Genomic DNA, 23,307 nt, shown 5'->3' with positions numbered 1-23,307 from the left:
CACATGGCATATAGCTGATTTTTAAATTCAGTGGGCTGTTTTCTACCTTAACATTTACTAGAATGATTGATGTTGCATTTTTAGATCTACCATTTTGAGATATGTTTCTTTTTTTTCCCCGTATGGTATCTTGGATTTCTGTCCCCCTGTCCTGTCTCCTCTCAGTGTATACCATATTTTAGTATTTAATTTTATTTTATTTATTAACTTTTTAGCTATATGCCTGGTTATTATATTTTAATATTTGCTTTATCAATTAAAAAACGCATCCTTGATTTATTATAGGCTACTTGGATTTTATGTTGTATTATTTAATATAAAACGTCGAAAACTTACTACAGGATAATTTCCTTCACACACCTCCCCCGCCTCCACATACATTTATATGACCTGTTCTTTGTGCTACTGTTGTAATATATTTAAACCCAGATGTTATAAACTTTATAATTCAACAGCAAATTTTAATTAATTTTTTAGCGAAGAGAAGGATTTATATTTACTGACATATCCACAATTTCAAGTTCCTGTATTTCTTCCTGAAGATCTGAGTTTTCATCTGGTGCTATTTCTCTCAGCCTGAAGAATATCTTTTAGTATTTCTATGGTGCAGCTCTGTTGGCGACAAATTCTCTCAGCATGTGTTTAATTTCATAAGAACTTCATTTCACCTTTATTTTGAAATATATTTTGTTTCCTGTAGAATCCTAGGTTGACATTGCTTTTTCTTTCAACACATTAAAAATATCATTCCATGGACATCTGACCTGTGCTGCTGGTGAGAAGTCAGCCCTCATTTGTATGCTTGTTCCCCGCATGGAATATGTTCTACTAGATCCACCCAATCTGGCTACTTTCAAAACATTTGTCATTAGTTTTAAGCAATTTGCACACAAGCCAAGGTGCACTTTTCTCTGTTTTATTCTGCATCAGATCCTCTGAGTTTCTGGAACCTGTGCACTGAAGTTGTATTAGTTATCTGTTATGACATAACAAATCACCCCCAAAACTTAGTGACTTAAAACAGCAACATTTATGAACTAGATCCGATTTGGACTCTGGGCACAGCTTAATGAAATCCTCTGGCTCAGGCTCTCTCCCAAGGCCATAGGCAGAGTTTTGGTGAGGACTGCAGTCACCTCAGCACTTGGCTAGGGAGGGATCTGCTTCCCAGCTCACTCATGTGGTTGTTGGCAGTATTCTATTCTTTGCCAGTTGCTGAACGGAGGGCCTCAGTTATTCAACAGCCAGCTGTTGGCTAAAGGCCACTGTCGATTCCTTGCCACATAGGCCTCTCCCCAGGACAGTTCATAACATGACAGTTTGCTTTATCAGAACAAGAAAGCTGGAAGAGTCCAAGAGAGAGGTACGAGCAAGTCAGAATTCACCGTGTTTTATAACCTCATCTCAGAAGTGATGTCTCATCACCTTTACCATATTCTATTCATCAGAAGCAAGTCACAAGGTCCAGGCTACCTTCGAAGGGAAGGAATTATACAATGGCGTGAATAATAGGAAAGATGGATGATCGATCATAGGACTTGCTACCACAGATGTTTATTAAACAAAATTGAAATTTTTTCGGTCAGTTTCATCAAATATATTTTTGTCTCATTTTATTTCCTATCCTCTGGGACTCCAATTTTTTGCCTGTTAAATCGTTGCTCTTTTTCCAAAAGTCACAAAGGTTTTGTTAATTGTTTTCTCAATCTTTTTGTTGTTGTTATTGTTGTTCCTGTGTTCTTCAGACTGAATAACTTCTTACGATCTGTTTTCAGATTCACCGATGATTTCTTCTGCTGTGCCCTATATAAGTTGAAGTCCATCCAGTAAATTTTTCACTTCAGATGTACTTCCCTGTTCTAAAATCTACATTAGCTTCTTTAATATAGTTCTCGTTTATCTGCTTAGTTAACTCTGTTCACTCGTTATTATTTTTATCTAAGTCTTGGAGATGTTTATAATAGATGCTTTAAAGTTTCAGCCTGCTAATCAAACATCAGTGTCCCAGGGTATGTTTCTAATAACTGCTTTTCTTTTCTTTCCTCCCCACCCCCCGTTTTTATCTTTTATTTATAACCGTATATCATAGAAACTTTCAAACATACACATAAATACACAACAGTACAATAAATCCTAAAGTATCCACTATATACCTTCAACAATTATTAACATGTTTTACTCATAATAAATTCTTGCTTTTATTAGTTTGTTTATATTATCATTTTCTCCTCTAAATACTCTTGTGCTCTTGATTTCTTCTTTTACTCCAAAACTGGTTAGAAGAGGAAAAATAGGAAAATAGTTACATACAACATAATTAGACTGCTGCTTTGGTTTAAATCCCATGTATATAAGTTACTAGCTGAGTAAATAGACACTTACATAGTCTCTCTGGTTATAAACCTTTTCACATGCAAAATGGTAATAATAATAGTATCTACTTAATAAAGATTTTATGAGGATTGAATGAGCTGATTAAGACGAAAATCTCAGCATGCACTACTAAAAGCATGTAGTATACATCCAATAAATATTAGCTATTATTCAAATTTTCAAAGTATTTAAATTGATGTGTTTATGCTAGTGTTATTAATTTGTAGTTTTATGCCATTGACCATGGAGAATGTGAATTATAACCGTACTTTTCTTGATTCTTGATTTATTGATTCAAATGATGCTTCTGAAATAATATGAGGCAATGTTTTGAAAATATTTTTTTTGGTCCTTAAAAGAAAGTCTAATCTCAGTTTGTAGGATAGAGAAATCAATATATAGCTATAAATCAAACTAATTGTTTTACTTCTCCACTTCCAAATTTATTTATAGCCTCTTCAATGTTTTTAAAATTGAAGAGCCTTTTTATTTGTGTGTGTGTTCCCATAGAACTTTATTTACAAAAACAGGCAGAGGGCTGGACTTAGCACATGGACTTTAGTTTGCCAACCCATTTTAGAGCTTCACTGGCATTGTTAATGTTTGCTAAAAAGTGTTTCTTCATATTCTTTTTAAAAAATTTATTCATTTTCATTAATTTCAAGTATATAATACAATATAGACATCTATATTGTTCATAAAAAAGTCCCCCCAATTGCTTCCTCCCTCCACTGGTCCTCCACCTAGCCAACATATTAATTCTAACGGCATTCTCTCTGCCATGCTCCCCATCCTATGACCAACTACTAATTTGTACTTCTTTAACCCTCGCTTTTACTTTCTTAACTTTGGATCCAAGTTTACCCTTTTTTGAATATGCGATAACTGTTACCATGTTCTGGACATTATGGGTGATAGTGTAGGGACTCAATTCTGCTATTGTTCTCTGACGGCTTCATTTTTGTTTCCACAGGCAGTTAAATCACAACTTTATCACAATAAATTCATTAAGGTGGGCCTGTATCAGCTTCACTCTTAGTTTTCAATTGTAACTCAGTTCTGGGACATAGCCTTTGCTGTAAAGACATGAATCCTCTGTTATTTCTATGGAAAGCTGAGGGGTTTACAAAGCCCATCTCAATTAGTGAGACTTAAACTCCAAATCCTGTGTCGCCTCTGGCAGTAACTACTGAAATCTTCATGCAGCCTGTTCAGTTTTCCAGCTGTGTCTCTCTGCCTGGTTGCTAGAAATCGGTCCTGTGTGCAGTTCAGGGGTCGGCTGAGAACCTGAGAGGAATTGATAAATGATGGACTTTCCTCAGGAAGGTTTCTCCTCTCTGGGATTTCCACAATCTCCTCAATTTCCAGCCATGTAGGCAATCCCAAATTCTGTGCTCTGACACCTCAGGCCCTTCCCCAAAGCTAATATCCTTTTTGAGTTCTATCCACCCCATAGCATTAGTCTGGTTAGTTTCCTTGTAGAAAAGGCACTTATAAACCTCTATCTCACCCACTTGAGTTTTCTTCTTTCAAGGTTGGGAGTCAGAGACTCCTAATCCTGGCAGTTTCTATCTAGATTTGGTTGTTCTCCACTTACTTCGAGTAGTTGTTTTTATAGTTTTTCTGAGATTATAAATGTTCTCTGGGGAAGGTTATTTCTATGTAAGCTACATCACCACAAGCAGAATTTAATATAAAAAGTTTCAAAAAAATTATTTTTGATGATTAATATGTTATGGAAGTATTGGAGAGTTATCAGAAAGGATATTGATCAGTTAGTTATTTTTTTCTTCTGTTAAGCATTCCTATGAACATTTTATTCACATTTTAAAATACAATATTACTGTGTAGGTGTATTTTGTGAAGGCAGTGAAAAAAAAGCCTTCCAAAGGACGTAGAAATTTTTAAAAACCAGAATTGGATTAAGAGAAATAGTCTTCATAGCAAATATGTTAACACTACAAGAATAATCATGACTTCATACACACATGCCTCCTTCTAGGGTATTCTAAAAGAATCTATTTTTTGATATAATATAGTTGTAATGTTTCCCCCCAAAATATGAAATATCATATAATTCAAAATATGTGCTCAATTAACAGCAAACTGATTACTGGAATTAATTTATATTCTGTAACCAAATCAATCATATTTATAGCCAGGTTGGTTATTAATATTTTAAAAAGTAATTCTTATTGGCAGATCCAATATTTATTTGATTTTATTTATTTACTTTACAAATAAATAAAATCAATGTATATTCTAACTCTAGTACAAAATATAAAAATATAATAAATATTTTTTTAAAATTTTTCAAAGAAAAACACATAAGAATTTTTTTCTATTTGGAGAATAAGTTCATTTTTCAAATCCCTAAAATGTCACAGATTTCCTCTTTTAAAATATGATAAACTGAACATTAGTTCTTTGTGACATGGTTTCTCCTTTAAACAAATAAAAGCTACACATTCATATAATTATGAGAAATTCTAAGTTTACATATTTAAAGATTTTTTAGGCAGCTTATTGAGGAAAATTTTTTAGTAATTATTGGCTGTAAACATATTTTGAGAATAATAGAATGCTTAATTACACTTAATTTTAAAGAGAATGAGAAATGACCTACAATGGAGAGAAAACATAAAAGCAATGCCTCTTTCATCTTACTACAAAAATAAAATGTACATGACTTAACAGTTCATTACAAAAAAAATAAAAAGATATTGATCTAATATTTAGGATTCAGATTGATTATGATACCTTTCATCAAAACATACCTTCATCTAACTTCTTCAGTGTACTAACATTTTCAGTATCTACCTAACTTTATATATTTTGAATGATTCATTTCTTTAAAAAAGAATTTCTTTTGCATAAAGGAAATCAAATGGAAATCACCATTCATTCCGGTCAGCGTCGCAGTTGCAGTAATATTGAGAATCAATGCAGTTCCCCTCCAGTCCACAAGCACATTTTGGAGGATCAGGCAAAGAACCTCCCCAATACGTTTGTGTTTCATTGGTTCGTCCAACCCACCAGCTCAGGGGGGTTCCGTCTGAAAGACAAACACAAGAAATGTAACATCTGCTTTATGCCCCACTGCCTTCCATCCCAGTATGATGTCCTTCCCTCCCAAATCATTAAAAAGAATAAAAGGAGAGAAAAATTGATTTGATGTACTGATATTTCACACACTGTAATTGATGGCATTTCCTTAAGAAAGTTTTAAAAACTATTGTATTATTTAAGATTAACTGACTGATATATTTTTCTTTGAGTAGAAAAGACACCAACCATTCCTATTTAATTCAGGCATAATAGTAAAATTGTATTGAGAGCAGTTCACATATGTCATTTCTTTGAAAATAATTTTTGAAACAAATTGGTATAAAAATATAAATCATAGTAATTAACATATCAGAAATAAAACTTACTTGAGATAATCAAATGCCCATTAAAACATTATAGAATGTTATATGAAATCAATGATTTATCTCAGCACATTTATTGGCTAAAAATATAGTAGATGTTTATTAAACATTAGACATGGTATGGCACTTCTTTGTCATGACTTAAGATTTATTTGGAAGCATGCATGTTTTCTTTCATTTAATGGGCTGGCTATTTATTTGCAGACCACACAGTAACACTGAAAGATCTTAATGCTTGAAGCAAATACTACATTCAAAAACAATGTTTCCCTTAACCAAATGCATTTTTTTCTATGATGAATGTTCGGCTAGCAGCTCCTTCTCAGAGTTAAGACTGACCACGATGCCGAGCAAATAGAGCAAAGAACAGACCAGACATTTAGGTAGGATTTTGAGAAAAGGAGGTGAGACATACGGGCAATCTCTCACAAAAATTAAAAAAAAAAAAAATTAAGAGAGGAAAATTGTAGTCAGTGGAGAATCAGAGCATGAGAAGAATGTGACATCAAATCAGTCACTAACTCAAAGTTGCCTGATCATTTTCTGTTGGCATTCAAATCTTTTAAGTTGTTATCATCAGCCCCACTAAAAATCTGGGATTTTCACTAATTTCTCCCTTATTTACAAATGCCAATGCTCATTATAACTTACTATTAGATAGGACCTCTACTAGTGCTGGAAACCTCTTTCCTAGCATGACTATACACACCAGTTCAGCCATGCAAAGAAACAAAGAGTTATCAAAGCTTGTGTTATGCATAAAGACATTAATATTAAGCCTTCATATTTTCAGTTTTTTTAATTGTATATTAACTCATCAACAGAAGGTGGAATCTACTTGAAACATGTACTAGATATATTTCAATATACTGCCTAAAACATTGTGTTCATAGGTTAAAGAGAAAATAAATCATTATTCCTGAAGTATGAATAATATTTTTACCCCTAAATGTCCTATCTTCCCTATAAAATAGAAACGAATGAATGTTTTAGTGGTACCAGATACCTTTAGTTCCATCCAAGACTTTTAAAAATGTCCTAAAGAATTTAAAGAAGTAGAAAAAAGAATTAAGAAAACCATGAGAAATTTTTAACATTTAAGAATTAAAATGATAAAAATCTCATGATCATAGAACATTCCCCTTCTCCTTCCCACAGTTAAAATCCCAAATAACTCTAGTATTCACATCATCATCCTTCTAATGTGCTGAGTCAGCAGCCCCACAGTTTGCTGGAAACGTATTTCCACATATATCCCCCTTTATCCATCCACGACAATGATACCGTTCTTCCTTGCAACTGCTACATTCAAGATTTGAAACTATAAATTTAATATGTTTGACACCACCTTCCTGCTCTTCCTCATACATTAATTTGACCTCAAAATCCAAATTGTTCTATTTTTAATTTTTTCACCTCAAATCTATTCAACATGAATCCTAGGGTCATGGACCTGAGAAAAAGCTGTGCATTTAAGAATGTCATCATTTTCTGTTCTACTGACTTCTAGAGTTTGCAGCTTTCTTCACTAGTGGTTCTCAAGCCACTAGGGAGAGTAAAAAAAAAAAAAAAAAAAAAAATGCATGAGCACCACAAGCATACAGGCAGGGTTTCCTTCAACTCTATGACTTCCCCTTTACTTTGTGTGGTGCTTGCTCACTAATCCCTTGGGGATTTTATTTTCTGGTTCTTTTAGAGCTTGAGTTCTTTGTAAGTTTGATGATTGCCTTTCCTTTTGTTTTCCTTTTTTAGCTAAACCACTTAGTCCCTTTTGTCCAAAGCATTAATTTACTCATTCTCTTAGCATGTACTTCCATCTTTGCTTATCTATTTTTTAGATTCTAAGATCAATATTCAGCAATAAGGAACAATCGGTTGTGCACTAAACTGGTATGCTATGACTATGATGCACAAGAGAGCTGCGAATGAGGAACTCACTTCATGCACCTTCATAGGTATGTATTATGCACCCGATCATCACCACAGCCCTGTGAGGCTGTATTAACACTGTATTTCAGAGAAGAGAAAACGAACACTGAGAAAAACATCTCTATCCAAGTTCTATACCTAATCAATGAGAGACCTGGAACTTGAACTTAAATCTCTCCCCACCTCTATATCCAGTGCTCTTTGCACTGGGACTATCTGATAGTGAGTCACAGATGAAATTGAGATTTTGGGGAAATAAGATTTGAGTGGGGACCAGTAAGGTGGGGTAAAAGGCCAAATAAAAATATCCTAAAAAAGAGGAAGAAGGAGGAAAAGGAGGGGTATGGGAAGGGGTGGAACTTAGGCATGGGGGTAAAAATCTGGTTGTTTTACGTGAGTGGAGAATATATAGGAGAGGTGTTTAATTGGAAGAGACAGATTCAAATGTCATACCAAAAGTTCGGAATTCTTCAGTATGATCCATATGACAAATGACATTCACATATGAAACATTGCTTTTAAAATTCTGGTCATTCTGTCTGGAACTCCAACCTCTCTTATGACAACAAACAGGAACAAACATTAACAAAGTGACTTTATCATGCAAATGTCTTAGAATCTTCTTGAACTTCTCAAGAAAAATAAGCCTGCTACAATATGTCTGCTAGAAACCGTGAAGGTTGCACGAGCAGATGGGTCCAGAATATGCAGTTTCAGTGTCCGGACAGAAGAGTCCGTGTTGGACGGGCAGGAGACAGGGGGCCCTGGAGCTTATTAAACAGCAAAGTGTCGAGATGGAAGCCGTGTTTCTTAAAGGTTATTTTTTCCATAAAGATTAAGATTTTAAATTCTATATGGGATGGTTAGATGACTTGGGAAGATGCAAGCTGGGAGGCCAGTTGAAAGCTCTTGCAGTAACTTTAAGAATTAGGCCATTGAGGACCTACACTAAGGCAGTACTGGCGGGAACTGTGAAAGTCTCACTTAATGAGATATTCTCAAGGGAGAAAATACGAAAACAAACATCGAATTTAGGAGCAGTCTGGTTATTAAAAGTAGAATAAAAGTAAGAGTTAAGATGTTTTTCTGATTTCTACTTGAACTACTGAATAAACGGGGTTGCTTAGCAGCCTGTTCTAATTTTCAATTATACCCGGAGGCTCATTGTCAACAATCCACGAAAAAGAATCACACAGAATAGTTACTTTCAGATAACTGAGTCATATTTTTATTAGCTCTTTTCCACGATAAAACAAACAGTATGTGTTACTTGCTCTTTACAAGGGATAAACACTGTGAATTCACGGAGTATCAGAATGAAGCCCCTTTCTGTACGGTTATCAGGTTAAGGCCAGAAAGAGCCTCCAAAAGCAATCAAGGCTTTGAACAAAGCTCAGTGTAAACTGACCTTGTTCTTTTCTTCAGGCAATAGTGTCTCTGTGACTTCCAGACTGTGAAATGTTAGCTAAATACACAGGGAGCACACACCCGCAGTGGTTATATGCCAGCACCTCGCAGAATTAAAGTCCTCAGGAGCTGGTAAATAAAGTGCACTGTGCAATATGCGCAAGGGGACAAATGCCTCAATTTACTGACCTTGTTTATTCACAAGCCGTGACTTCTTGCAGTAGTAGGCAAGCTCTTGCTCACAGCGCTCCGCACGATTCATGGTGGCCTGGAGTTGCTCCGGGCTGGCCACGTACTCGAAAAACCCAGTATACGGGTTCTCTGCATTAGTGTTTCTCACTCTTGTTAAGTCAGAGCCATTGTGATGTATGATGGTCCACGCAGTTTCTTGGATGCAGAAATGGGGGAAGAAAGAGAGGAGACCATCACTAGTCTGCAAAAGTTAAAATAAATAAAGAAAATCAAAATCACCTTTTATCTGAGTCAAATTTTTCTAGTCATCAAACCTCTCTGAGTGCCAGAATTAACACAAATGAACTCTCAAAATTTTTGAATTAAAATGATTCCATTCCTTGAAATTTATACAATTGCCATGCTTTGCAGTGATTTTATGCTACTTTTCATGAAATTTAGCCAGATAATACTCATGTTGAAAAATATTAAGAAAATTGATTATTAAATTTTTGTGGTACATTTTATTTCATCAAATCTGATATTGTACCTTTTAAATATCCATAATTTCATTTTATTTTTACTTAAAGAAAAATAATGCTACCTATTATCATTGTAAAACATTGTGGATTATTGATATACTCTGAATTCAAAGATGCACAACATAAAAAAAAAAGTATAACTTAGAATTTATATAATATTTTAAATTATATAATATAAGCAATGACTTTTCTAGTCTTAAAAGTCATCCATGTTACCCACAAAAACAAAGTCAAATTTTTATGATCTGTATATCCCTGTCTTCAGACATTTAATCATGAGTATACATCTATTTCTTTTTAAATCACATTTGAAATGTCCCTTTTGGTATCATGTGATCTGCATAGTGATGCAATACAATAGGAAATTACACTTTTGAACTGACCACGCCCTAATTCAGCATAAGCAACTCAATTAACACAAAAAAATAAAATATCTTTGCGTATTTACTACAGCTATCACTATTGGCCCCTAAATGTCTACAAACATTTCCATCGTACTGATTATCAAAACTATTTAGATATTTGTAACAGAAGATCAGCATAATGTACCCATCCTTCAACTTTTCCACCGAGACTTCATATTATATTTACTGTGATTATATGTATATGTATACACACACACACACACACACACACACACACACACACACACAAAAACAGATGAATCAAAAATCCTCTGATTTAACAGGTAAGAAACAGATTGGAATTTGTCAAAATTCTGGTATATATGAGCTGTTAAGTCACATAACTCTCTGTACTACAGAGGAATACTCCAAATCAGAGGAAAACAGCAGCTAGAATCTACTCCACCTCTCTTTTGAGCTAATACATTCACATGGTTCAACAATCAAACCAAGACAAAGAGGTATGCTTTGAGAAATTTCACTCCCAGCCCTCTCCCAGTCGCTAGGAGTTTGAACAGAAGAGGCCTGCCAAATAAATGAGACAGGACACAGCTTCGACAGCCTTATTGCCTATATGGAGTATAATTTTTCTGTGAAACAATAGCTGCTACTTTTATTTCTGCCTTGTATTTCAGCTCACTGTAGAGCTTTATCAGTAAAATACTTTCCTTGAAAAGGACATGACACATAAGCTAATGAAATTAATTATAGACAGCCAGGCGGGAGTACGATGTAGATCTGAGATGCTCAGATCTGAGTAGCAGGTGTGGCACAGATCTGTACCCATAAGAAAGTCAGAGAAAATCTGAGCTTCCATTTCCAAATAAAGTGGCAAAGATATAGTAACCAACATAGTAGGTCTGAAATTCTATAATTTTAGCCAACTTAATCTTGGCTGTTAGAAGTTTAAGATTATTAACAAGGCAAATCTGTTAGTCCAGCCTCTGTTGGAGTCTGCCTTTGTTGTTCAGTAAAATGATTCATCTTTTCTTGTGGTAAATCAATGGTGCATGGAGGAGCTCAACTCTGGCTGAGCAGCCGCCGAAAGAGCAGAACAATAAACCTGCGTGAAGCCTTTGTCCTTGTGCCTTTTGGGTCACACTGAGAGGGACTTCCCTACAGTTTAGTGTCCACTGGTTCAGAATTAACACATGATACTAAAGGTCTTTTAAGATGTTGCAAGAGAGTCAAGGCCATAGGGCATGACAGTAGTTAAAGGGCAGCTCATATAAATACTTCCTTTTGAAATTCTAAAATTTTAACATTATGATTGTTTCTGTAAGTGATTTTATTTTTTAATAAAAAGTGCTACAAAGCAGGAAGTTGAACAAATGCCACAGTTATTAGGGAATCTAGATTTCCAGGGCAAAGCAGAGACAATGAAATCATCACAACAGTTTCTGAGCAATGGAAATGAGCGCTCAGCAGCCAAGTTCCACCTCTTATGTACTTTACTAACGGGAATCTCTTAAAAATATTAAATTACAGCCTCTTTTCTGTTCTTTCAGACATGAATGTATCATCCGATATTTCTACAAACACTGATTTAGAAATCACAACTGTAAAAGACATAGACTTCATCACAATTTGCAATTCAGTATTTTGTGACTTATTTTATTGGTCTTTTCCACACATCTGTAAGAAGAGTGATAGTTTTCAATTTGTTAACCATAGTCCCTTCAGCGCATAGCACAGGGGCTTGGCACAACATGCAGAAGACATTAGTTAAATGAGGGAATAAACAAACAAATGAATAAAAATGATCCATTGTCTAGATTAGAATACAACCTTCCAGGTTATCTGATTCTGGTTTTATGGTGGCTCTGAGACTTTCATTACCTTTTAGCTGTTTTATAACTCTAAATTACAGATAACTGATTGAATTGCAAAATAATGTTAAGTCTGAAATCGTGAAGGCTATGAGATGTTATTCTACTTGCAAGCTAAGTTATCCTGTCTGTCTCATATTCGAATTATATTTATCTACATTTATCTATCTATATGCTAATATAGCTATAGATGATAAGGATATATAGATAAAGACCAACAGATACAGGAGATCTCTGGATCAGGGACCATTTGCTCACAGAGAACCTTAGCAGCGTCTGTTCTCCACATCCCAATTTTCCAGGGGCCACACGATGAGTGCCAGATGCACCCGCACGTGCTGGAGTTACACCCCGAAGAGCCACACTGCAACTATGAGGCTTCCAGCTTATAGAGGAAGGCTGGAATCTTTTCTTCTCCTCCATAGAGTGAGAGAGGAGAAGTGCGAATCTTCAGTTTTTTACCACTCTTAGAGTGTAGGAAATGCTTCTGAGGGAGATGAGCCTATAAATCTCTCCAGAGCAATTCCCTATCTCTAATTTCCATCTAATAATAACATCTCATAGCCGTCACAATTTTGGACTTATTTATTTAACATTATTTAACATTTAATTATCCTGTAACCCAGGCTTTTGGATTTTTTTTTTTTTCTTGGATAGCAGGTTTCCTTATAACATGTAATTCTTGTTTATAGACAATGAAATTCTACCTGGTAAAGATTTGATTGACTTCTCTCCTCCACTCTGGAAGAAGCCAGATTTGCTTCCATTTGCACATTTATTTCACTATTCCTGAGATATATATATATACACACACATATATATGTGTATATATACATACACACACATATACATACATACATATGTGTGTATGTATATATACACATATATGTGTGTGTGTGTGTATATATATGCATGTACGTATGTCTGTTCTTTGGATTCTCCTTTGAACTAGTTGCAACATCTTAACCGTTTCCTCATTAATAATGTATTAAACTAAATCTTTAAAATGTGTTTTTTAACATTTATTTTTATATCTGTATAAAAGCCATGATTTTTTTAAAAAATTATCCTTTACCAGATTCAAGGAGAGTTGTTAAGGATACACTGGGAAACAAGTAAGAAGAGACAGCTGAAATAGGCAGAAAATCTATTAAATTTAATAAATACAAGAAAAAAATTAAAAGGCAGTTTGGGTCTACTGTTATCTTTCCCTGAGGAGATTTCCAATAATATAAATTGTATGTAAAGCACCTGAATAATTAAGAACTTGATTTATCTAGGCTGACTGCTATTTTTTAGTGTGTAGCAGTGTAGAGGGGAAAAAACATGCTGTTTAAGCAACACCGTTGCAGAGCTTGTGTTCCTTCATACTTAATAGCTGAGGGTGATGGATGTGATAAAGACTAGAGCAGGTAGGAAGTGCTATGTTAAGGAAAGCCAGGAGATAAAAGGAAAGAACATTCTGGAGCAAAACAATATAAGCAAGGCTGCATTTGAAAAAAAGATAGTTAGTTATTAACTCTCCGAGCTATTAAGAAAGCCTTTATTATCGAAATCCCTGAAGTAAAAATAATTCTATTATAAGTCCTCTACTCCCCAGACTTCTCACTGAATGGTCTCAGGAGCCCCTATCTTAGAATAATGTGGGGAGAGCTTGTTAATGGAATAGAGACTCAGACCTTGGTCTCTAAACTTACTGAGTCAGTGAAACTAAATCCAAGAATCTTGACAGCAGTGCAGTGAACAAGGGTGACTTTAAGCCACCGAAGTATCATTTTCACAAAAGTTTGAAAGCCACTGCTCCAGCTCATATCGTTTTTTCCCCACTGAAACATTCTTAGGCAGTGTTTGAAAATGAGAAATTTCTTGAATATAAAACTATTTCATTATAGAAAAGCAATGGAATTAGTGTAGGAGAAAAGAGTCCTATACATTTTAACAGGGGTAGACACTGGAGTTCATATTCTTCTAATTATATTCAAATTATAGTTAAAATACTGTTTGGAAAGACTAGTTTAGGAAAATGTCCATTCAAAAGAGATTTTCTTTGCATCTTTTAGCTTGTAATGCTTAAAGGTGTTTAAATAAATGCATGTGAAGACATAAGAAATCAGTGACCAGAGGAGAACCCTCACCCAACTCTGCTATCGCCAGACTTTCCAGTCACCAAAAGGGTGAGAAATAAGCTTTTATTGTTTATCAGCTACTCCATTTGATATTTGGTTAGAGCAGCCAGAAAGGACCAAGGGGCAGTATCCTTGATGGTTGTGACAGCTCGTAGAAGCCATCTGGTTGTGTTATTTGAAAAAATCTCTAAAGATGCATTCTATAATATTCTCTCAAATATTTGTTTCCCAGGTTTGACCTCCATTTGGTTTTCAGAATTACACATTAATACAAAGGAGCCATCGTTTCCATATGTGGCTGTCGTCTCAGTATCTCATCTGAATGTGTAACAGACATGTCAAACTCAAAATGTATAAAACTGACCTGATCTGGACCCTCAAGCCTTTTCTGACCACATCTCAAATAATGGCAAGTTAACTACTCCAACGACCCAAGACAAAATGTGGTGCTGTTTTTGGCTCCTTTTGTTTTTCTCACACCTCACATATATTCAATGAGAAACCAAATCTCTTTCCCCCATCTGCACTGCTATATTATCCAGTGCAAGCCACCAATATCAGCTTTTGCTGGATTCCTGCCTTTCTTGAATTGGTCTCCACACTGGTTTCCTAAGTCTTTTACGAGAGAAAGAGAGAGAGAGGAGAGAGAGAGAGAGAGAGAGAGAGAGAGAGAGAGAGAGAGAGAGAGATGTGTATGTATATATACTGTATGTATGTGCGTATATATCTATGGTATAAATATGGTCTCCCAACTTCTTTCTACCCCTGCTCCTGAATAGGCATCTCCCAGCACAAGAACAATTAAGATCCTATGAAAAGAAGTCAGATTGCATCTACCATTGTTTAAAACTCTCCAGTGTCTTCTCATCTCACTCACAGTAATACCAGAGACCTTATGACATTGTGGTGGCCCCTTGACTCTTCCTTTCTCTCCCCTGCCCTTGCTTGCCTCTCTCCTGCTCTCCTATTACTCCTTGATTACTCACCATATCCCAGCCACACTGGTTTGGTTGCTGGTTGCTGGTTGCTGAACACACCTGGGAAGAGCTCCCTGCTCAGGACTTAACCACTAGATATCTCATCTGCCTGGAAGGCTCTTTCCCCAGTATTTTAAGAGGTGAATACACTTCTGTAACACCTGCTGCTTCAATTGAATATTTCTTTTTTCTGTTGGTTTTGCTCCATAAAATTTTGACTTGCTGAAATGGCACTGTCCAAAGTAAACCTTCTGCAGTGTTGGAATAGGCATTTATTGAGCAGTTAAAATGTGGTGTGACTGGGGGACTGACATTTAATTTAACCTTATTTTAATAAATTAACTTAAATTTAAATTTGTAACCAATGTCACACCAATAAATTTAATAAAAAATAAATTCATTTAAATTTTTAAAAATTTCAATTCATTTAGTTTTTAAAACTAACCTGAATCTAAATAGATACTTGTTTGCTAGTGGCTACTCTATTGGATAGCATACTTTATCTAGAATCCATTTCTTTGTGTTTGATGATGAAGAGATCAAGATTCCTTTTTACATTTATATACAATTTTCTCTAGCACCACTGGTTGAAAAGGAATCTTGATCCCTTCTGTTTTATATCATTGGTCTGTCTGTTTATCCTTGTGCTAATCACACACTGTTTTACTTAACCCATCGGTATAATGTCTTTATATCAGATAGAGTTGAAGCCTTCAGCTTTATTCTTCAAGATTAATCTGGTACTTCTTATCCCTTAGCATTTGCTGATAAATTTTAGAAACTGCTTATTTTCATTAAAACAATCACACCAACAAGCAAACAAACACCTCACTGAAATTTTAATTTAAGTTTGCACTAAATCAATGCCTACTTGAGAAAAATTGATATTTGTACCACATTGAATTTTCTAATCAATGAAAATTTTATATTTCTCTATTTATTTAGGATTTTAGTTTATCTCAAGACCATTTAATATTTATCCATGTAGAAGCCTTGCACATCTGTCATTACATTTTTCACCATGTATTTGAGATATTTAATGCTAGTAAAAATAGAATCTTCTGAAATTTCATTGTCTAAGTCCTTATTGCTGGTATTCGGAAATCAGTTAATTTTTATATTAACTGATATCATCCTAAATTTTAATAGTTTATTTCTAGATTGTTTAGAATATTCTCAATACATAACCTGGTCATCTACAATAAAGAGAATCTTGGTCTTCCTTTTCAGTACTTATATCTTTCCTTCATTTCTCTTTCTTTATTGCACTGGCTCGGACCCCCAAACAATGGAGAACAGGGTGACAACAGCAGACATCCTTCTGTTAATGCTGGTGACAGGGGTGATACTTTTAATATTTCACCATAAACTGTGTTATATGCTATAGGGTTTATTTGTGTGTGTGGATACTCTTTAACAAATTTAAGGAAATTTTCCTCTATTGGTAATTTATTGATTTTTCATTTTCTTTTATATCATGAATAAATGATGAATTTAATCAAACTTATTTTTTCATGACTATCAATTCCTATTTAAATATACATAAGTAAAGAATTCAAAAATAAACTTCACATTTATCTACATTTAAGAAGTAAATATTTTTTAAAGCTTTCATACGCATTAACATTCTCAGAGAATAAAGCCTATCATTTTTGTTTTGGGACTTAATAAAATAAATTTACTATTAGGTGTTTTATATATATACCACATGCATAGAAGATAATGGTAACATTTTCAATCATCATCATTAATTATTTTTTAAAGATTTATGTTAATTCTACTGAAAAATATACATTTTAATCAAATTGCAAATTAGGTCAATTCCCGACTTGCTTCATTTAAATTTTGTGTCTAAAGCATTCATGCAAATTTAACTATTAAGTGAAAGTTGATTAACTCACCAGTCATATTGCAATATAGAAGAAACGGTTCTAGGGGACCACTTCCATCTGAGTCTACATAGTAAAACCCTGAAGTATTTCCTCTATGCTTATACGCTTCACATGACTGCTCATAGATTGCTGTTAAAAAAAAAAAAAAAAAGGACCGTTATGAATTGAATAGTTTAAAATGAATCTCTTAAATTTTAATATAGACACAAAATATTCCAAGTCTCGAAATGTAATACATACATTATTGACCAGAAGAAAAAGTAAAATGTACTTTAAAACAAAACTCATTCTGTTTTTAAAAACTGATATGGATGAAAATGGGTTAAATAGAAAAAAAGGAGCATGAGTTTACATTTTATGGCATTATTTTTTATCACTCAAAGAATATAATAGTTAAAATTAAAATTTATTACATTAGGTAGAAGAAAAAAAAGGTAAACAGTTTACATGTTAAGACATTTATAATGAATCTTTATAATGAATCCATTCAAATAAATTTTTCAACATCCATTTTGGAATTTCTAATTCTGTATCACCTTGTAATAATCTGACATCTGAAGCACAATAATGTAATCTCCTTGAACAACCTGCTGTTATCCAATAATTATACAATAGAAAAGTTTTAAATAATGTAACTATTCTCCTTTCTCACACAAAATTACCTATAGATAAAATCCCTTTTTATAAAACAAATATGGCTCACAAAGTTCCTCATAATTTAAAAACTAATTTACAAAAGAGGCTTTCTCTAATGCTCTGTAATGAGAATTCAAAACGATTAAAATTCAAATCAGAAGAAATATTTACATGAAATTTGCCACCAAGTGGTCTCACTGTGTTTTTATCCATAATTGGAAGCTTTTCATTATACAATTTTATGATTTCCATGTATGAGGTTTGATATTAACACCTATATATAATGCCCAATCTCACTGAATACTTGGTCAAATGTACTGATAATTTCCATCAAGCTCTTTATTCTATGAAATGAGAAGTAAATCATCCCTGAATGTCTTTCCCTGGTGTATTATTCTAAAATTTTGAAAATTATGTTAATGAGTTTTTAGACTATATATAATTAATTTGCTCAGTGTTACAAAAATTTCAGATAATCATACCAAATTACTTCTCCACTCCTCCATGATCTGATAGTTTCTTTTCATATTATATATTATATAGATGTAATATAAGTATGGTTTGCTTTCTAATCACATTTGTACTTTGTGCAGTGAAGCAGGCACATAAAAATAATTTATACACTTCTATGTGCATATACCTATGTTCATAAATTCCTTGAAAGATGTTGACAGGATCTACGTATAACTTTGGAGAGAGGGTAGGTATTAGAAAGGTCACATGATTGGATAAGGATAATTGGTAGTACTTTTGCTTCATGTGCTTGACATTTTATAATATGACTATTTAACATATTATTTTCTAATAAAACTTTTTAAAAGACCCCATTGCTGCCCCTCCTTTACTATGCAAAAGATAATGATAGTTTCACTATAACTAGGTTTCCCATCTTGGACTCATTTCTCAGAATGGTTATTAGCAAAAAGAAAAAAAGAAAGAAAAAGAAACCATTCAGCTTCATTTAGACTACCTGCTCAATACACTAATGAGTTAACTCAGTGATTGGGGTCAAACTGTGGGCCACAGGTAAAAATATATATTTATTGACCATTTCTTTCCTCAGAACTGTTTGGGTTTATATTTAGATTCAGTCATTGATAATAATTAAAGGCAAATAGTCAATTAAAACACATTCAATTAGCTTTCTGTTTTGAGTTAGTTACTACAGTGGAAATGATGGAGGATATAAAAAATTAAAATGTCCTCTCCTTCTGCTAGCTGGGTGACCTGCATCCAGTAACGTGGCCCCTGTTTACACTGAGGTGTGCTTTTGTGAACAGGAAATGTTCTTCATGAGCTTACAAGGCAGTATGTAAGATGATGTTCCAGGAATGACTCTGACTACGGCACTGAACAGGCCCCCTCAGAGTCCCCTGGTGGAGGCCCCAGGGCTGCGAGCCCCGGGTTCCAATCTCAACTCTGGCAGGAGTGCAAAGCAGCATACAGTGATGGGTGAGGCCGATGACTATAACAAACGCCCTTGGGCCTCCCCCATCACATGGACCAAACATCTGGACTTACAAAATGGCACGAATGTTACAATAACTGCAAACATTTCATCCGACAAAAAAGATATGGTTTATAATACAAGAAAAGAGCACTGGTTGTGATCCCAGGCTCTGGAGCATAATTCCAAGTGTTCACTTCCTTGCTGTGGCTCAATTATTTAAGACGCTTTAGGCAAGGTGATCAATCTCTCTCTGTTACCTCATGACTAAATTAGGGATAATAACAGTACCCACCTATTAAAGGGTGATCAGAATTAAATAAGTTGGGTCAACTATAAATCAGCGGGATGCTAAAATTCAAGGATATACATTTCAATACGTGGTTTCACATACATGGACATATATACACACAGTAACAAAAAGGGAAATAAAACAGGGAAATCAGAAGGGAGGCGAGAACAAGCAGATGTGTTTAGCTTACAGTTGTGGCAAGTAGCTCCCCTGTAACCAGTGTTAGCACAGTTGCAGTGAAAGGTGTTCCAGGACTGGGAGCATTCCCCACCGTGCTCACAATAGTTGGGCAAACACCTAAAAGAAGATGCAGACACAATTACTATTCTTCCACTTGAGATATCATAAAATATCAATCATTTGTATATGGTCATGTGAAAGAAGAATGTCAACATTAACATAAAGAGTAAATTTAACATAACTAATGGTTATTCAGTCTGTCATTATGGTACTTTAATCACAGAACTAAACCATAGATCAATAAATTCATCAGATTTTAACCAATTCTCAGGTAGTTGTGGCTGCTTAATTTTCATCATGTCCTACTCTATTAGAGCTCTTTCTTTTCCCTAAGTGACATAACGCTAAGTTAATATGTTGCCAGAAATATGAACAGCTTACACAAAATAACATTTGCTCATATTGATTCACTACGCTGAATGTTTAAAGGAAGAAGAAATAAAGAAGAGGGAAGGAGAGAAGGAAGTGGGAGGGAGGGACATCTTTATTCACTTGACGCATACGTCCAGGAATGCTGAAGTTGTATGACGCAGACACACATTCCAGGCAGTGTGTCAAGGTGCCCTAGGGTGCCAAACTGAACTCATGGGGGCTCCCAGGATATTTAAATTTTCTAAAGAAATACAGACACACTCAACGTCTATCAAACACTATGAGACTTACTGGCTTGAGCTAGTTCAGTTTCAACATTTGATCGTAATACATTCCTTTTAATGGTATCCTAACTTTGAGAAGAAGAACTTTTAGTGGCTGATAAAAAACAAGTACCATGTAAAATCAACGTTGAACAAAAAATGAAGTTGGCAGTGTCTCCTGCAAAGATTTCAAGTTTTGAAAAGTTGTACAGTACCCAACGGTAAGCATGTGCAATTGCTAAGTAATTGTGTTTAACTAAAAGTGAAGCAAAAATGTTTTTCAAATATATCTATCAATAGATAGATAGATAGATTGATAGATAGATAGATAGATAGATAGATAGATAGATAGATAGATAGATCTTTTTCAAAGGAGTTACTACATTGTTAAGACATAAACATTTATGAAGTTGTTTGAACCCACACCACTTTTTAACTGAAACTGCTAAGTACATATTTTGGCTTAAGATACTATGAAAAAATTACTGAAAGATACATTAAGTATAAGGCTTTAAATGTTCTCGTTCATCTCAGATTAAAAAATAAATAAACTACAAAATCTCCCAAGAATATGTTTGTGACACAGTTTCTTCCTTTATTAAAGCTAAGCACAGGAACTTCATGTTTTGCTTACAGAATTTTTTCAGCTTTAACTAAAAATAATGTTATTGATTTTTCCTGAAAATAAAAAATAGAAGTCCTATGTACAGAAATCAAACAATCCAGGAAACAATAGAAAAGAAATATTCCTTGCAATCCCAATATATAAATAACCACTATAAACATATATGTGTTTGTGTGTATATATAAATTATATATGTGTATACATATATAATCGCATTATTTTTACAACCTGCCTTTTAATAAATAATGGGTATCTTTCCATGCCAATTAATTTTACATATATTTTAGCATTTTTATAGTTTCAGAGGAATCCATTCAAATAATGGTTCATGACATATTTAATATTTTAAGCAGTTCGAATCAATAACAATCCAGAAGAGAAAATTTTTTAAAAAGTAAAATAGCAATCCTAGCTGGTCATCAGAAAAGGACAGAGCAGTCTATTAACAGACCACAACTGTATATTAAAAGGGAGCAGACATAAGTAGCTATGCCTAAAATTCGGAAGAATAATCTTTAATTATTTTTATATATATGCTATTTCTAATTGATGTGCTACTAAATGACACAAATCCATTTTTGTTGATTTTTGTTAGTTGGACTTGACTTTTTACATTTTTAAATCACAATGTGAAAGACTGAATTGTGGATTTTATTTAAATTCATCGTATAGTTCTTTTTTTACCTGTGTCAAATTACATTGCACAGTGAAGTAGTGATTCTAACTAAATGTTCTAACAATTGTATTGTACACCTTTCTCCTCACTAGTCATTTCAACACAAAGCAAAACATCCCAGTGACCCATTTCCTCTAGCCTTTTCCTTAGACTTTTCCATCATTATTTTCATTGCTTGTGATTTGAACAAATGTATATATCAACATGCCCAAAACTGAAGTGATGTGTACTATTTTGGTTTATCCTGATTCCCTGTCCATTCTAATATAAATTTCAAAAGACTTTTACACAACGTGAAACTTGGCTGGAATTAATGATATTGAAGTAAAAATCTCTATAATATCACCACGTTTAGGAAAATCGAACAGTTGAGTGCCTACTGGTCCTAGGATAATGGCGACCACCTGCATTCAAATGTCATAACTATAAAATCAACAAGAACCAGCCCCTTGTCCCCACCCCACTCCACCCTTTTCTCTCCCAGATAAATAAGCCATGTCTTCAGTGTTACAGGAGAGAGAATAACACCATGAACTTGGTATTAACTGTCAGCAGGGGTAAAAAACACACGTGAGCATAAGGAAGAGGAGCAAGGGCAGGCTTAATGGGCTCCTTGGGAAAAAGAAAAGGGGTGTGGCTGGAGGGAAGCCAAGGGCCACACTGGAGGGAAGAATGCGCAATGCAGACTCCACCCAAGCCCAAGGACTGGGAGGTGGGAGTGGACGGGGAGAACAGTACGATGGAGGTATGAGGGCTGCAGGCTGGGGAAGCCAGGAGGCAGGTGCTGGGCCTGCTGAGGTTGCCATGGTGAATGTGACACAACGGCCTCAATTCTTGTCAGCAGTCTCAGTAGCCCAGATGTCATTTGAGACCAGAGACATACCACACCCTCTGCCCTACTCCACTCAGAAAAGAGTAGGTAAATCAGGTCTGAGATGGTAACCTTCCTCAATCAGAGGATATTCCTAAAACGTTGATATCAAAACACTGGATTCTTTTGTTTAATAATGCATTAGGTTCGAGTAACTTAGTAAGTGTTTATGCCCTAACAACTGTCACCCCTGCCCAAGCCCCACTTGAGTTTCTGCCAAGACATAGGGATATGGACATGGGGAAATAGACATGGGAACACTAATGGCAGCTCCCGTCGAAGTTCTGTCCTCGCCTCCAGGAAGAGACCAACTGCCTTCACCCTTCAGTCATTCCCCACCAGATTCCCTGGGCTTGAGGCGACCTTCCCTACAGGTATATGTCGACAGAAGACAAGGGGAGGGCTTCCGGATGAGTGTGTGTGTGTGTGTGTGTGTGTGTGTGTGAGAGAGAGAGAGAGACTGTGTGTAAGGAAGATGTGGGAATAATTTTATGAGTGTGCAAAGATGGTGTGGGTGTGTAAGAGACTGTATGTGTATAAGTGCATGAGTTAAAGTGTGAGGAGGTGTGTGAACGTATGTACATGGAGTGTATGCATAAGGATTATGTGTGGTAAGGAGCTTTTGAATATGTTGTGAGCACATGAGTGTGTACATGTGTGAGAGACCATGTGCAATGACTAATTAGTTTATGTGTGTAAAGAGTATGTGTGAATGACTGTATGACTGTGAATGTGAGCACGCATGCAAATGTATGGTCACCATTGTGTGTAGGTTTGATCCGACTTAAAGTTAGTTACAATAAA

General features: G+C 34.9%; 1 protein-coding gene across 2 annotated transcripts in view; it reads right to left on the bottom strand.

The window, feature by feature from the left end:
- The window catches only part of CNTNAP4 (contactin associated protein family member 4), a 217,774-nt gene that overhangs the window by 47,378 nt on the left and 147,089 nt on the right, over positions 1-23,307 (bottom strand). For both annotated transcript variants that reach the window (XM_016155989.2, XM_036231504.1), the window contains 4 exons: positions 19,647-19,753; positions 17,091-17,210; positions 9,330-9,527; positions 5,272-5,428 (listed from right to left, as the gene is read on the bottom strand). In XM_016155989.2, the coding sequence (XP_016011475.2) occupies positions 5,272-5,428; positions 9,330-9,527; positions 17,091-17,210; positions 19,647-19,753 (582 nt within the window). The remainder of the gene's footprint in view (positions 1-5,271; positions 5,429-9,329; positions 9,528-17,090; positions 17,211-19,646; positions 19,754-23,307) is intronic.

The sequence above is a fragment of the Rousettus aegyptiacus genome, unplaced genomic scaffold, assembly GCF_014176215.1.
Source record: "Rousettus aegyptiacus isolate mRouAeg1 unplaced genomic scaffold, mRouAeg1.p scaffold_m13_p_14, whole genome shotgun sequence".
Classification (NCBI taxonomy): Eukaryota; Metazoa; Chordata; class Mammalia; order Chiroptera; family Pteropodidae; genus Rousettus; species Rousettus aegyptiacus.
The sequence above is the reverse complement of the archived record's forward strand: the minus strand, read 5'-3'. Positions and strand labels throughout refer to the sequence as shown.